Raw genomic sequence first — 16,206 nt, 5'->3', positions numbered from 1 at the left:
TCCACTCCAACTCCCCTTGTTCTCATTGATATAATTGTTTGGTTTAGGCCTTCTGATGCCTGGTACCTGATCCTGTTGACACCTTGTGATCACACATATATTTAAATGTTAAGTATTAAGGTAGCAGATGGACATTGGGTCTCTACTCAAGTACTCCCTCAATGCAAGAACACTTTGTTCTAATAACCTGGCATTCTTTGATGCTCACCTTCTTGACACAATCACTGAAGAAAAAAATGGGTGCATAAGCAAATGTGGTGAAGAAAGTTGATGGTGCCCGGCTATCAAAAGATATAGTGCCTGGGATCTTAAAGGCTTGAAGGTAAACAAGTGGCCATCTAGCTCAGAAGCAACAAAGCCTACATAGAAGAAGCATACCAGCCTGTGTGATCACAAGGTGTTGATGGGATCAGGTGTCAGGCATCAGAAGACATTTTTGCCCATTTTATGATTGGTATTTGTCTTTTTGTTGGCAAGTTGTCGGAGTTATATATATAGTTCGGTTATTAGGGTCTCATCAGATAAATAGCTTCTGAAGATAGTCTACCAGTTAGTAGCTTATCTTTTTCCTTTTTTTGGTTTTGGTAAAGTCTTTAGATGAACAAAACTTTTTCATTTATATTAATTTCCATGTGTATTTATTTAATATTTTGCATTTTTATGATTTTGTTATTATATTAAAAATCTCTCATTGAAAGCTAGGCTAGACAGCATTGCCCCTGTTAGTTCTTGTAAGAATTGTGTGGTTTTCTATGTCACAGTTAGGGCCTTGATCCATTTTGCTTTGCTTAAGGTTTTCATACCAAACTCAATTAAGGCCCTGACTGTGCCATCTAAAGCCATACTGTGTTAGTCTGGGTAGACTTGAGAAACAAATCCATGGACACAAATATGTGTATAAGAAAGAGATGCATATACAAGAGCAATCAAACATTGAGGAAACATCCCAGCCCAGTCCAGATGAAGCCCATAAGTCTGATATTAGCCCATATTTCCAATATCAATCTATAAAGTCCTCTTCAGACTCACGAAACACAGTCAAATGCAGATCACAGGCCAGTGGGTAGAAAGTCTTTGGATCCTGTGCCATTGGAAACATCTCAGTGCTTGCAGGGGTCTCTCTGTGGCTTCTCCAGCTTCCGAGGTCTGGTTTTGTCCATGTGGCTTGTCTTCTGCAATGTCTCCCAGGGAGTAGCAGAGAGAGAGAGAGAGAGACAGGCGTCTTCCACCTCCAAGGAGGAAGTACCAGATTTCCCAGAATTCTCCAGAGACCGCCATGCCCACAGAACTTTCATTGGCCATCTCCAGATTGACAGCCTAAACTCCACCCCTACACTCTTAATCCTTAAATTGACACCAGATTACGTGACTACCACACATGCAGTTCTTGTAAGAACAAACGGGGGCAATGCTGACAGGTCTCATCTTCAACAATAGTTGCAGCAGTGGATTGACAGGGAGCTGCCAGAGGTTCAGGTCAATTTCAGAAGAGGAAATGGAACAGGGATATCACTGCTGATGTCAAATGGATCTTGGCTCAAAGCAGAGAATACCAGAAAGATCTTTACTTGTATTTTATTGACTATGCCAAAGCATTTGACTGTGTGGACCAGACCAAACTACGGATAACCTTGAGAAGAATGGGACTTCCAGAACGTCATTGCACTCACACGTTGCTTGTGCACGGATCAAGAGGCAGTTCTGTGAACAGAACAAGGGAACGCTGCATGGTTTAAAATCAGGAAAGGTGTGTGACAAAGCTGTGACCTCTCGACATACTTGTTTAATCTGTATACTGAACAAATCATTAGAGAAGGTGGATGATGTGAAGAAAAATGTGGCATTGGGTTTAGAGGCAGGCTTATTAACAACTTGCAATATGCAGATGACACAACCGTGCTGAAAATGAGGAGGGCTTGAAGCACTTGCCAATGGAGTTCAAGGATTGCAGAGAATCTATAGATCATAACGTTTTGACAATATTAAGTCTTCCAATTCATGAACATTCATTTCTTTAAATCGTCTTTAATCTCTCCCAGTGGTTATTTTTATTTCTAGACATTTGATTCTTTTAGACACTATGATAAATGGAATTATGTCCCTGATTTTCCTTTCAGATATCTCATTGTTAGTGTGTAGAACTCAAATGAGTTCGTTTGTTGACTCTGTACCCTGCAACTTTGCTGCATGCTTCTATACTTTGCCTTGCGGACCTTAGGGCTTTCTCTACATCGGATTGCATCCTTTGAAAATAGAGATACTTTTGCTTTTCCATTCAGGATACTTTTGTTTCCTTTTCTTAGACAATGTTGAAAGCACCCAAGATGTGACAATGATTGCACACTCCTGCATCTGCTAGCAGAAAGGTTGGCATTGAAACACGGTCTGGGACTGCGGGAGAAAGACTTGGGAGTCTGCCTCCATCAAGATCACTCGCCACCCTCCAGTCAATGCCAACTCACAGAGACCCTGTAGGGCAGGGTGGGATCACCACTGTGAGCTTCCGAATTGTAACTCTACACGGGAGTAGGGAAATCTCCTTTTGCTCCCACAGAACTAGCTGGTGGTTTCGAACTGTGGCCCTTGTCATTAGAAGCCCAACACGTAACCACTAAGTCACCGGGGCTCCTAGTTCCACTTTCTGCTCGGGCACATGGGCTCCCTGTGAATTAGAATCAGCTCAGTAGACTCTACAACAATATTCTCCTAAGGCTGCTGAGTCAGTGCTGACTTCTCCTAACTCTACAGGACAGAGTAGAATGGCCTCTTTGGGTTTCTCAGACTGTAACTCTTCATGGGAGCAGAAAGCCTCATCTCTCCCCTGAGAAGCAGCTGTGGATTCGAACTGCTGATCTTGCAACACACCGTTCTAACTTGTAACCCCCTGTGCCACCAGGTCTTCTTACTTACGTGCTCACCAGGTGAGAGCCATGGTAGGGATTTTAATGAGTACAACTTCCACCTCCCCTGCACCCCCCCAAGGATATGGGACACAGAGATTAGAACTATTTATAATACTTACTATTTATTTTCCACTACAGCTTAAATTTTTTGTTGTTGTATTTTTTTCTAAAACCTATCATCAACTAGGGTAGACTATGCATGTGAGCATGTGAACAAACAAGGTTTTCGTGATGGGCAGCTCTGTAATTAAAAATTTTTAAAAATTAGAACTGGATCCAGATGGATAATTCCCAGGCTGGTCAGCGGGGTGATGTCACACCGTTGCATGCTATAGTTTTTCTGTGAGGGCAAATCCAGCACAAGGATGTTTCTAGCCCAAGCCAGCCCTGACTGGATGCAGCCTATGTGAGGGGATTGTGGGTTAGAGAGAGGTGCCGTGGGCGATGATTCTGCGGAGTCAGAGAGGGCGACTGGGCAGGAGTACAGACATGGCAGGCCGTTGGGGGAGAATGTTGTGCTCCCGGCTCCTATCCCAGCCCTTCCCTGACTGGACGGTTCCCTGGGGAACTCTCTGTCCAGAAATAGTTGCCTGCTGATTTTTCTCAATAAATCAAGGTTCCAGATTAGGAGCCAAGTGCTCACGAGGCTGAGACACAGACGCCTGTCCAGGGAGGCCTGCAGTTTTGCTCCATTGTCCATTGTTGCTATGGTGCGTGGAGGGACGGGAGGCTGGCCGTTTGCCCCTGGCTGTCCTGTGTACATCAGAGCCCCGGTGGCCTAGTGGTTACGAGTTGCGTTGTGTTTCTCAAGGACACTAGTTCAAAACCACCATGGAGAAAGACGAGGCTTTCTGCTCCAGTAAAGAGTTACAGTCTCGGAAGTTCACAGAGGCAGTTCTGCCCTGTGCTACGATGTGGGCTGAGGGTTTCCCCATAGTCAAACGTGATTGTGGAAAATATTAAAGGCTAACAGACAGCAGGGCACAGGGGCTCTTCATTCCATGCCAGGACCAAGCGTGAAAGTATGTTCCAATGAGCATATGTAATGGGGCTTACGGATCTAGGTTCCTAAGGCACGCGCGTCATGTAGCCAACATTACATAGTCCATGGGGAATATCATAAGCAGGTAGCACGATAAACCAGCAATGAGGGAGGCGAGTCTTCATCTTGACCTAGGGTTAATTGTCCTCGGATGCCCTGAGCCCTCCCCAGGGGCGCAATCTGGGATCAGTATCAGCAAGAGAGTCTTGGGTTGGCTATAGAATGTGATGGCTCTTATCTACAGATAACCTTTAGGCACAGTGAGTAGGCAGATGCAAGTATGAGATGTCACTCATGGCAGCTCCTTTAGGCTTTTGAATGGAGGGCTATAACGGGTGGGGGGGAGGTGAGGGAGGGGGAGGCACACCATTCGGCCTGGAGAACGTGTATTTGAAAACATTTCTATCTCGGAACACTGGAGATCTTTATCAAAATCGGGCTAGTTTTCTATGCCTGTGGTTACGAGTGTAGAAATGATGCCAAACACATTCTACCATGTGCTCAGTTTACCACCTTCAGGGGAGCTATGAGTCGGCATCCACTCAAGGCATTGAGTCCTGTGTGCAGTGTGGCTCTGGGCATGGCCCCTCAACTTGCTGACCTGCATCTGCAGAGCCAGGACTGTGGGTAAGCTCACCCCCAGGTCCCTGCTGGCTTGTTGAGGCTCTCTGGGCCCTCCCAGACTGGGGTCTCCTTTTGAAAGCGACCTCGGTTTCCTGGCCTGTGGGCTGTGTGCTTCTGGGGACTGGCAGCATGTTTGGGGCATGTCTGGGCTTGCAGGAGGGCGGGAAAGGAGCTGAGTGGCTGAAGAGGAAAGAAGCAGGAGGGGAAGGGAGGCAGAAAGGAGTCTCCTAACGGGTCTCTTTGTCCTCCGACATCCTAGGCAGATCCATTCTCCCTGAGAGCGCTCCGCAGTGTGCCCAGCGCCAGTGGTTCCTCACACACTCTGGTGTCCTCCTCATCCAGCCCCTGCCCTCAGTACTGCGGCCAGCGGGGGCCGCCTCCACATCCAGGAAGGCACCTGGTGGGGCTGCTCCCTCCTGCCACCAGACTGCATGCCGGGCCTGAGCCTGGCTCATGGCTCTTTTTATACCCCCTTCCCCCAACTCACTCCAGCTCCCAGTCTGAATTTGTACTGTGGGCAGCTCAGGAAGGCTTCCAGGGGGAGTGGCGCCTAAACTGGGCCCTTTGCTGTCTTCTGGGCCTCTTGGGTGACAGCCCAATGTTGCCCCATCCCCTAGGACCTGGATTTGTAGTGACCTGGTTATTTGTCTCTCTCCTCTCTACATTAAGGGACAGGGCTCCCACGCCCAGTGCCCACCACTGGGTCTCTGTCCAGCACCTAAAGCTCTTGACAAACTCATAGAGGGAGAGAGGAATTATTTTCCCAGTTTTACTGCGTGGACAACAACAAGGCAGGGTGACATGCTCACGGGTGAGCCCATGGCCGTCTGGTCCCTGTGATAACTTTTTGTTTGGAACAAAGCTGGGGACTTGAGGGTTAATGCTCTCCCCTGATTGTGTCTCAACAGGTCATAGCAGGATGGCAGGTCTTGAGAGGAGCCACTTCTGACTCTGGTCCCCCAAGGATGAAGTGGCCCAGGTGAGGTGTGGGCCCGGCCCAATGGCCAGCTCAGGAACTGAGGTCCACTGGGCAGAGCCGAGTCTGGGGAAGGGGCCCCGGCAGAGGCGGCGCTGGGCCTGGGCAGCGGAGGAGAAGAATGTCACTGGGAGTGGTGCCCCAGGCTGGGGAGACGAGCCCTCCCCCGATGCCGCCAGCCCCGAGCTCCTGGAGGACTTCCGTCTGGCCCAGCAGTGCCCAGTGGCCCCAGAGTGGGACCCACAGGCTGGTGGGTGTCAGGATTCCGAATCTGAAGAGTCTGCAGAAACAGGTGAGACTGATCCTTCCCCCCAACTCCCAGTAGGCCCCCAACTCTTGCCCCCCCCAATACCTGACTGTAGGGGGGAGGTGGGTGGGTGTTTGTAAATGTTTTAAATTAGAATCTTTGCTTGAGCTTTTAAAATTAAAATGGGAAATCTAAAGCCATAAACACTTCTAACTTAATGAAAATTAAAATGTCAGCAAAAATAAGTGATAATAGTGTTCACTGTGGAAATCATCAGCAAATAGAAAAGGCGAGAAAATGAAACATGATGTATCAGCCCTCCCTGCTAAGCGCTCCCCAGCACTCCTTTCCTTGCGTATAGATACGCAGAGGTGCCATGAAGAGGGAGTGGGAGTCTCTGCACTACATTGTCGGAGCCCTGGTGTCGCAGGTACGAGTTGGGCTGAGATCTGCAAGGTCAGCAGTTCTAAACCAGCAGCCACTCCACAGGAGAAAACCCGGGCTTTCTATTCCTGCAGCGACTTAGGTCTTGGCTTGAAAGAGCTGCAGCCTTGGAAACCCACAAGTAGTTCTTCTCTGTCCCATGAGTCGGCATCAACTCGATGGTAGTGAGTTTGGTTTTTGCCTTATATTGTAACCTGCTTCGGGTTGGCTTGATGGACAGGAACATTTACCCCCTGTGGCCCAATGTTCTTCCCCAAGCTCTTTCTAACACCTGCATGGTCTTGACCGGCCTGACTGTGCCATTGTTTCTTGGCATGAGGGCGCTTTCTGACTTTGGATAGTAAGTAGTATTTAGCAGTACAATTTTGTGTACTTGGTCATTTCTTTGGTACTTTGAAGAGCTAAATACAAGAGCGTGCCCCCTTTTTTTTAGTTTAATCAGTCATTTTATTGGGCGGCTCTTACAGCTCTTATAGCAATCCATACATCCGTTGTATCAAGCACATTTGTACATATACACATTTGTACATATCATTTCTAAAACATTTTCTTTCTACTTGAGCCCTTGATATCAGCTCCTCTTTCTTCCCTCCCTCCCTGACCTTCCCACCCTGGTGAAGCCTGGATAATTTATAAATTTTTTAAATTTTCATAATTTACACTGTCCGCTGTCTCCCTCACCCACGTTTCTGTTGTTTGCCCCCCTGCAGGGGCGAGGGGGGTTGTACGTGGATCATTGTGATTGGTTCCCCCTTTCTCCCCCTTCTCCCCCACCTTTCCCCTATGCTCATGGTATCGCTACTCCCATTACTGTTCTTGAGGGGTTATCTGTCCTGGATTTTGTGTGTTGAGAGCTCCTGTCTGTAGCGGTGTACATGCTCCGGTCTAGCCAGATTTGTAAGACTGCACTGGGGTCATGATGGAGGGTTGGGGGGAAGGAAGCCTTAAAGAACTAGAGGAATGTTGTGTGTTTTGTCGGTGCTATACCGCACCCTGGCTGGTTCGTCCCTTCCTTGTGACCCTTCTGTGAGGGGGTGTCCAATTGTCTACAGATGGGTTTTGAGTCTCCACTCTGACCCCCCCCCTTGCTCACATCAGAATGGTTGTTTGTTTGTGTCTTCTGATGCTTGATACCTGCTCCCCTCGACACCCCGTGATCACAGAGTGTGGCCCTTTTTCCGGTGTTTGACATTCCAGTTCCCAATGGCAGAGTTGGTGCCCCTTGTCCTCTGCATTAGCCGAGTTCCTTTTGCGCTAACACCAGCAAGGACGAACATCCTAGTTTTGCTTGGCAACACTGTTGGTCTTCCTGAAGCGCTGGGCTCCCGTCTGCGAGACAGGTGCGATGCTTCTGACCTTACAGGTCGTGCCGGGCTACATTGATCAAGTGTGCGAGGAGTGTCGTTCAGAAAGAGCTGGGCGGGCGGTGGCTATTGTGTGTGCCCATGAATGAGGCGCCTGTCCTGCATGAGCCTCGCTTGGCATCAGACAGACCCCACGTGAATGGTAGAGGAGCCACTGCCTGGCCTGTGTGAGCTGCCTCAGCTGCCCACTCCGGAAGTGTTCCAAGCTGGCAGAGGCCTCTCTCCCAGGGGTCACATGGTAACCCTCTGCTATGATGTAATAGCTGAGACCACAGCCCTGGCCTCACTGCATGCCAGGCACTGGGCCAGGCAGGACCCAGGCCTTCCCTCCCGCCCTCCTCTTCACCATCTCTGCCAGGTAGGAGGGGCTAGTCAGTGTCACATCTGAGTGAGGACCCTGCGCTCACAGAGGCATCGCTTTCCCAGTAAGGGACCAGAGGGAGCAGTGTTGACACCTGGGCTTCCTGACTGCAGGGACCGCGCCCTTCCCTTCCACTTCACCACCGCCAGCAGCTGAGCCAGACTGGCCTGCGGGGCTAGGGCCCTGGTGGGGTCAGGATGGTGCTGACCACCCTGTGTGATCTTCACTGGTCCAGGCTTCAGGTGTGCTGCTGTAACAAGCCAGACTTGCTGGGTGGGGGGTTCTGAAGTTAAGGGGAAGAGCCCCGTGGAGCAGAGAATGGTCCAGGTTAGTACAGAGCTTCATCTAGCCAGAGTAGAGACGCATCTTTGACTCGGCTTGTGACTTAGGAGGCTTTGAATATGTCCCAGAGACTGACTCGGTGTCTAGAACAGATTAGGTGCATTAATTCACAGTGACTGGCCAGACAAGTGCTGTAGGAGTAAGGGGCAGTGGGTGAATGGACAAGAGGATGGATGGGCCAGGGGCTGGATGCACTGATGGAGAGATGGATGGACAGGTGATGTGAGTGGATGAATTGATGGAAGGCGGAATAGGTCGGTTGGCTGGCAGGTTGAGTGGGTGGATGGATGGCTATTTCTTGAGCCCTGACTGTGCAATGATTACAGCGCCTCTCTATTTCTTGGGAACTCTGCATAGGAGCATTGGTGGAGCTGTTGGGTACACATTGGACAGTAACTACAAGTGTCCATGTTCAAGCCCTGCAGCCACCCCTCCAAAGAAAGAAGAGGTTATCTGCTCCCATAAGTATTGCCATCCTCAGGCTCCCTGTGAGTCTGAATCGGCTTGATGGCAGTAGGTTTGGATTTGCTTCCTTCATCTCCCTCTTTTTCTTCCCATCTTTCCCTTCAGTCAGGCACAAATATGCAGCACCCACCGTACCAATAACTGAAGCAGATACTTGCCCTCATTGAGCCTGTGGTATAATGAGGGATGTATATATATATATATATTCATTTTATTGGGGGCTCTTATAACATTCTGTAAATTCATTGTCTGTAAATTCATTGTATCAAGCATATTTGTACATATGTTGGCATCATCATTTCCAAGACATTTACTTTCTATTTGAGCCCTTGGTATCAGCTCCTCTCTTTCCCCTAACCCCCGCCCAAATTTATGACCCCTTGATAAATTATAAATTATTATTGTTTTCATAGAGGGCAACAAATATCAATGAAACTATCCTACAAACAAAGAGAAAACTGTAGCAGTGCTAGTGATGTGAGGCAGAGGTATCCAGTGTTGAGACTTATCAAAGGGAGGAGGATTTTACTTACTTTGGAGGAGCTAAAAAGACTTCCTTCAGGAGGTAAAGATCAAGCTAATGCCTGAAGGGCCAATAGGAGTGAACTACCTGAAGGGAAGCAGGAAGGATCACCTGCACGTGCAAAGCCCATGGGGAGGGGGAACCTGGTATGTACTCGATGTGGCTGAACCAAGGAGAGGCTGGGGGTGAGGGGTGATGAGAAATGAACCAGAGAGCTCATGGGGCTTGAGTGGCAGGGACCTAAGAACACATTAGAGCAATGGTTCTCAACCTGTGGGTCGTGACCCCTTTGGGGGTCAAATGACCCTTTCACAGGAATCGCCCAATTCATAATAGTAGCAAAATGATAGTTATGGAGCAGCAATGAAAATAATTTTATGGTTGGGTGCTCACCACAACATGAGGCACTGTATTAAAGGGTCACGGCAATAGGAAGGTTGAAAACCACTCCATTAGAGGGTGAGCCCTCCTACTGGGAACAATGGTGAGCTATCAGTGGGTTTTAAGCTGGTGGTTGAGGAGGACCATTGGAGAAATGGCTAGGGAGCTTCAGGAGTCATCCTGGTGAGAGAGAATGTTGGAAAGGGCTCGTAATGATGATGATGGATGGGGTAGCAGTGAGTCTGAGCGGTGGGTACAAAGTAGAATGGACAGGGCCAAGTGATGGATTGGACTGCAGGGGCCGGAGGAAGAATAGTGTCAAGGTGGCTCCTAGGTTTCTGGTTTTCAGGGGCAGCTGGCGGGGATTGTGTTGGCTTTGCTGAAATGGTGAACACTGGGTCCAGGTTTGAGGTCGGGGCGATCATGAGCCGGGGTTTGGAGCTTAGAGGATCTCCGGAGGCCAGGCAAGCACTTGGCCATAGAGATTCTTGGCCTCACCACAGGAAGCACCCATGGAAGCTCAGGAAGGTGGAGATGATTTCGGTAAGCCCAGTCAATGTCAACCTGTCTTTCCAGAGATTGAAGCCGAGGATGTGGACAGCCCAGAAAGTTCCAACTTGCCGCTGTACTGGTTCCCCCAGCAGGACTCTCAGCAGGACATGACTGAAGAGGAGCCGGATGATCCTCAGGAAGTTGAGGAAGCTGGAAAGCACTCGCCCAGGCGGGGGGATGAGGATGATCTCCACTCAGAGGGCAATAGGAGCCCCAGCTCTCTGACTCTGGGGAAGGGCCAGGCCAGGGGCTGGGTGGCCTCTGACAAGGAGACTTGTGGAGACAAGCCTGCAGAACACTCTGAGGTCAGCCCATCCGTTGACCTCTACTCTACAAGGGCCTGGAGCAGTGGGACCGTGAGCCTCAGCCATCCCAGCGACAGCCTGGATTCTGCGTGGGAAGGAGAGACCCATATCCCTCAGCCCACTCCCCCAACAGAAACTTTCCCACAGCCCCTCAGCTGCCACCTCGATCCAGTTGACAGAACCAGAGGGGGTGTTGCTCAGGCAACCCCCACAGAATTCCATGACTTCTCACTACCCCCACCCCCGAGCCTCCAGTGCCCCAGAGATGGATGGAGAAAACCCCCCAGCCTCTCCCACCCTCGGCCCAGGGACCCAACCTGGAAGCAATCCAAGATAGCCCCAAGGTCACTGCCTTCCAGATTCACTGGCTCCATCAGCCCTCTAAATCCTCAGCCTAAGCCAACCCCCCGGGACAGGCTGCCCAGGCAGGGGGCCACTCTGGCTGGCCGCTCTTCTTCTGATGCCTCCAAGTATGGCCGGGGACGGCTAAACTACCCACTGCCTGATTTCTCCAAAGTGGGACCCCGGGTGAGGTTCCCCAAAGATGAGAGCTACCAACCCCCCAAGGCCAAGAGCCATAGCTGGCAGCCGCAGGGCCATGCCCGGCCCCTGATCTTCAAGTCGCCGGCGGAGATTGTACGGGAGGTGCTGCTCAGCAGCGGGGAAGCCGGCTCAGCACGGGACCTGCCCCCTGCTCCCTCCATCGCCAGGGTACCCCAAGAGTTCCAGACACCAGAGCAGGCCACCAAGCTGGTCCACCAGCTTCAGGTAAGCTGGATGAATGGATAGGGGCCCCAAGTCCCCAAGTGCTCAATTGACCTGGGTTGGAGACTGGCTGGGATGGGATGGCCATGGATCGGGACAGGAGTCCCAGGATGGCGGAGCAAGGACTTGTGCCCAGAGATAGACTTGAAGGTAGCACAGGGCTTTCGTCCACAGGCAGCGAGTACACCTGTGTGGTCAGATGTCCTTTGTTTACTTGTCACCACCTGATCAGGTCACTTTCCCCTCGAGACCCGGAGCAACATGCATGGAGGGGCTTTGGGTGAGAGCAATTTTCGGAAGGCCGTGGGGCCTGCTGGCCTTGGTGGCCATTGTCTGGGTGCGATGGTTCCCCCAGGGTGGCCCCACAGCGTGTTCTATTGGGTTCCGATGCTAGTCTTCCACCCAACATTCCTTCTGTGGGGCAGGCCTGGGATTCTCCAGGGCCGTTCCAGCTTGCCCTCGTCAATGACTTGGTGACCAAGGGATGGCTGCTTCTGTGGGATAGACAAAGGAGACGCTAGCTTATGTCTTCTGGATTTAAACACGTTTTCCATTCAAAGGCAGCCCAGGAGATCTGTGTCTGTTTTTGCTTTGCTCCCCTGTGTTGGCGAGTCAGGACGAAGCGCTCTGGGCTGGTGTCGGGGAAGTAGAGACGGGAGCAGACAGAGCGGTGACTTGCATGTCTGCTCACTGTCCTTCGAGTGACTGACTGATTGGAGGAGTCAGCCACGCAGCCTTTGAAAGTACTAGGGACACTGGGAGCAGAGCACCTATCTTGGTGGCAAGTCTGACCCCATAGATGGGCAGCGAGTTCAGATGAAGAAGCCATTCCAGCGCTTGGGCTGGGGATCAGGCATAAGGTGCCCGGATTTTAACATTGGTAAAGTGGGACACCAGCGGGACGCTATTGATGAAACTCATATCCTGGTGAAATAGCCACATGGCAGCCGGAAACCACATACCCTACCTTGTCATGCATTCTTCCCAAATATCAGGATTTTTTTAAAAAAACACCGCAGAATGTGGGAAAATTTGTTAAAAATCAGGACTGTCCTGCCAAAAGCGGGACGTCTGGTCACCTTAGTCAGGCATCAAGGTACTGCAGCCCCCAGGCCCTTGGCCCACACTCCCTGTGACTCAGGCTGGGACCTCTGACCCTGCAGAGGTGGGTCATGGGAGTGCCCACCGTCAAACGGCCTCTTTGAGGAGCCCACAAGTCCCATGGGCAGCATGAGGTGTTTGGTCCAAGGGGGATCCCCCATGGAGGAGCTGGGAGGAGGGCGTTGTGTGTCTGGCTGTGACTGGGGCACTCTCCATCCCCTGCAGGAGGACTACCACAAGCTCCTCACCAAGTACGCCGAGGCAGAGAACACCATCGACCAGCTGCGCCTCGGCGCCAAGGTACCCAGGCTGGGGGGCTCGGAGTGTGAGACGGGGCCCTGTGGGGATGCCACTTTCCTACAGTCTTAGGGGTGGGGGTGTTGCTTTTTGCATCTTGGGAGGGAGCCCAGCCCCTGTCTTGCTCAGGTCCCTCTGACCTTGGGCACTGATCTTGCCTTTTCTGGGCTCCCCTTTGCCGTGGATGTGCTGTGACGTCCTTAGGGCCTGCAACCCAGGATCCTGGGGTGCCCACTCAAAACTCTTACCGTCTTGAGATGGGCTTGGGCGTAAGACTACCTGGGCCTAGCTCCCAGCCCCAGGGCTGGGCAACCGGAAGGAGGCTCCTCGGGCTCTCCGAGCCCAAGGACACAGCAGTTTCTGTGCAGCCCCTGCTGGTGGTCTCCCCACTGTCTGCCCCAGAGACTCTCATCAGCCTGGCTGCCCAGAGAGGGAGCGACCCAGCCCCCTCCCACACCCCATCTGGAAAGAGGCTCTGAGGTCTGCACTTGGGTCCTTCCGCCTTTCTGGGCTGAGGCAGGAAGTGGGGGCTGTTGCAGTTCCTTGTGGCTTCCGGCTGCCTGTGCCCCATTCTTGCCCCACCAGGCAGGCAAGGAGGGGGGTGGGGAGCTGCGGTCTGGATGTGGGGTGCAAGGACAGCCTTGCACTCTCACAGGCTCCCCAGTCCCTCCCAGAGCTGCTGGCTCTGCCTGAGACCCATCTGGAGTTACAGCCCGTGACCCATGAACAGCGGCAGCCATGCTGGGAAAGCGGAAGGGGACCTGTTGGGAGAGCAGGTGCCCCTACACGTCCCCACACCTGGTCTCTTCCCTTCCCGGCCGCACTCGGCTCGTCTGGAAAGCCCCCCCCCCCCTCCTGCCTACAGAAGCTGACGGGCTGGGCCAGGTGTCTAAGCTCCTTGTGGAGCCGGACCCAGTCGGAGAGGGCAGGGCATCTGGCCCAAACCTTTGTTCCAGGTTCACTAACGTGGACATGGGCTCCATCCAGGGCAGAGGGCCCGAGCAGCTCCTCCCTCCCAATTTCCCTAAACCAGTCGGCACATGCAAGTCTCTACCCGGTCTACCTGACGGTCGCCCTGTGAGCTAGGGGATGCCATGGCGGTTCCTGTTGACAGCCCGTCGTGGCTGGAGCTCTGACCCAACCCAGTGGGGACTCAGACCCTCCCTGTGTGGAGGGAACCATGTGTGTATGAGTGTCTGTGTTAGAGGGTAAGGGGGGGTGGGGTGGCTCACCCCTTGTCTGGAGCTGAGGCCCTTAACCTGAGGTTCTCCATGAGGAAAGGGTGTGGCCGGTCACTCTGGACTCTGCTGACCCCAGTCCCAGAGCCTTGCAAGAGCAGCTCCGTGCAGGGCCCCCAGTAACCACCTCAGAGGGGAACTCGGGGCCCCAGGTTGTCGGGAGGCAGCTGGCCCCTGGTCCCGCGGGGCCCTGAAGAGGAACCGGCATCCGGGCTTCCGGGACTTCCTCACTCTGTCCAGGCAATGTGCCTTCTCCCCCACACTTCCAGTCCGGCAGTGCCACCCCTCAGACTGAGCTTGGGGACCCTTGGACTTGCTGAGCCCCTGCACTCTGCTCAGAGCTCAGAGGAGGAAGAAGCCAAGCCAGGGGGTGTGCCCTGGGCCACTCAGCCTGCCCCTGTGTGGGGGGAGAGGCGGTACCTGGTGGGAACTGACCAAGAGAAGACCCTCAGAGAGCAAGGCTATGCAATGCAGCGATGTCCTCTTGTTGGGGTTCCGTCAAGGGCAGGGGCTCGTAGTGGCCAATCGCTGTTCAGAGGCAAAGCTGAGAAAGAACCTCAAGTCTACCTGGTTCCAGAGACCGCACCCTTTCCCCCACACCTGGGTGCCCCCCCGCCCCGAGGCACTAGTGGATGCAGCAAAAGAATGGCAGCCGCCATCCTAACATCACAACAGGTGGCAGTATGTATGCCTGTGGCCCTAAGGAACACGCCTTTGGGGAAACCAAGGCCCAGGGCAACTCAGGAACTCGCCCCAGGCTACTCAGCAGTTCCAGCGCTAGGGTTAGACACGGTGCTGGCAGCCTTTCCTGCCACACTGCCCAGGGAGGGAGACGAGGCCATGGTTCTAAGCAAGGTCTGGCCCGAACAGAGGTAGGCCCCAGCCTGGGGTGGTGTGCTGAGAGGGAATGGGTAGGGAACCTCATCAGCTGCTGCTGGTGGGCTGTTCCCTCCACAGCCGCCAAGGGGCGCTCCTGGGGATCTGACCACATTCAAAGCTCCCTGCCCCACCTCCCTGCCCATCTCAGCTGTGGGGGCCTGGGTGACTACAGAGGGCTGAGGAACCCTGTAGTTCCCTCAGAAAGAACTCGCTCGGGGGCGGGAGGGGGGGGGAGTATAAAACCTCCTCTCCCATAGCGTGTCCAGAGGATCACTAGTGTGTCCAGAGCCCCTGGCGGGGTAGAGTGGGGTTGCTGTGGACGGTTCCTGTGTTCACAGGGTTGGGGGAAGCACTTCCTCCTCTCTCTGCCCCTCCTGGTGCCCATTCATAATCCATTAGCATTTAAAAGGCTGTGAGAAGGGCCTGTGCTGAGAATGGCTATTCATTAACCCACTGTTTCCCAAACTCGCTGCTCAGCTGCATAGAAACCTGCTGGACAGCCTGCCGGAGGCGCCAGTGTCTGTGGAGCACCTCTGGGACACCTGGCTTAAAAGGGGTGTCCTAGCCCCGTGGTGGGTTCAGACTGTGTCCAGAGAAGCAGGGCCTGAGCGCTGTGCCCGAGCCCCTCTCCGCGGATGGCCATCTGAGCCCATTTCTCATGCTCCTCTTTGATGCCTGAGACAAAGGGGCCTAGGGTCTCCCTGGCCTCACCTGCTGGTTTCTAGCACCCCTCCCCACTAATTTAGGCCTTGGTGGGCCCAGGGACCTGGGGAGGGGATGTGGGGAGAAGCTCGGCAGCAGATAGCATCCCCTGGGGTTTAGGTCACTTCAGAAGGAAGGGCTGTGTTGGCTGGCTGGGCCTCACAGGCCAGGGTGAGCAGATGGCCTGGGGATTATTAAGATCCCGCTTTGTTCTCAACCAGTGAGGCCCAGTCTGGCAGAGGGGAGGGGCGCAGCCACGCTGAGTGATTGCCCCTCATTTTGGAGTAGATTTTCTGCCACAGCCAGACGTGAAGAGCAGCTTAAGCAGAAAGCCAGCTCCCCCAGGCGGCCCATCACCTGCCCTTGGCATGGCAGAGAGCCAGTAACGAAACCCACCTGGCATCACGACAAGCAGAGACCAAGGGGGCAAATGGGAGAGGAGCTTTTCCACCGAGGCTGGTAGAACGGTACACAGTTTTCCAGTGGGTCATCCTTCCATGATCGGTGCATTAATAACAATGATGACGGTGGTGGTGGTGGTGGTGATGATGGTAGTGGTGAAGATGATAGTGATGGTAATAATGGTGATGATAGTGGTGGTGGTGGTGGTGGTGATGGTGGTGATGGTGATAATGGTGATGGTGATAATGGTGATGGTGGTGATGGTGGTGATGGTGATAATGGTGGTGGTGATA

General features: G+C 52.9%; 1 protein-coding gene across 3 annotated transcripts in view; it reads left to right on the top strand.

The window, feature by feature from the left end:
- Positions 1-16,206, top strand: part of AKNA (AT-hook transcription factor) — a 53,696-nt gene that overhangs the window by 10,546 nt on the left and 26,944 nt on the right. For all 3 annotated transcript variants that reach the window (XM_075560366.1, XM_075560364.1, XM_075560365.1), the window contains exons 2-4: positions 5,478-5,837; positions 10,249-11,297; positions 12,621-12,695. In XM_075560366.1, the coding sequence (XP_075416481.1) occupies positions 5,570-5,837; positions 10,249-11,297; positions 12,621-12,695 (1,392 nt within the window). In that variant the 5' untranslated portion in view covers positions 5,478-5,569. The remainder of the gene's footprint in view (positions 1-5,477; positions 5,838-10,248; positions 11,298-12,620; positions 12,696-16,206) is intronic.

Source organism: Tenrec ecaudatus, chromosome 10 (genome assembly GCF_050624435.1).
Source record: "Tenrec ecaudatus isolate mTenEca1 chromosome 10, mTenEca1.hap1, whole genome shotgun sequence".
In the NCBI taxonomy this organism is placed as follows: Eukaryota; Metazoa; Chordata; class Mammalia; order Afrosoricida; family Tenrecidae; genus Tenrec; species Tenrec ecaudatus.
The sequence above is the reverse complement of the archived record's forward strand: the minus strand, read 5'-3'. Positions and strand labels throughout refer to the sequence as shown.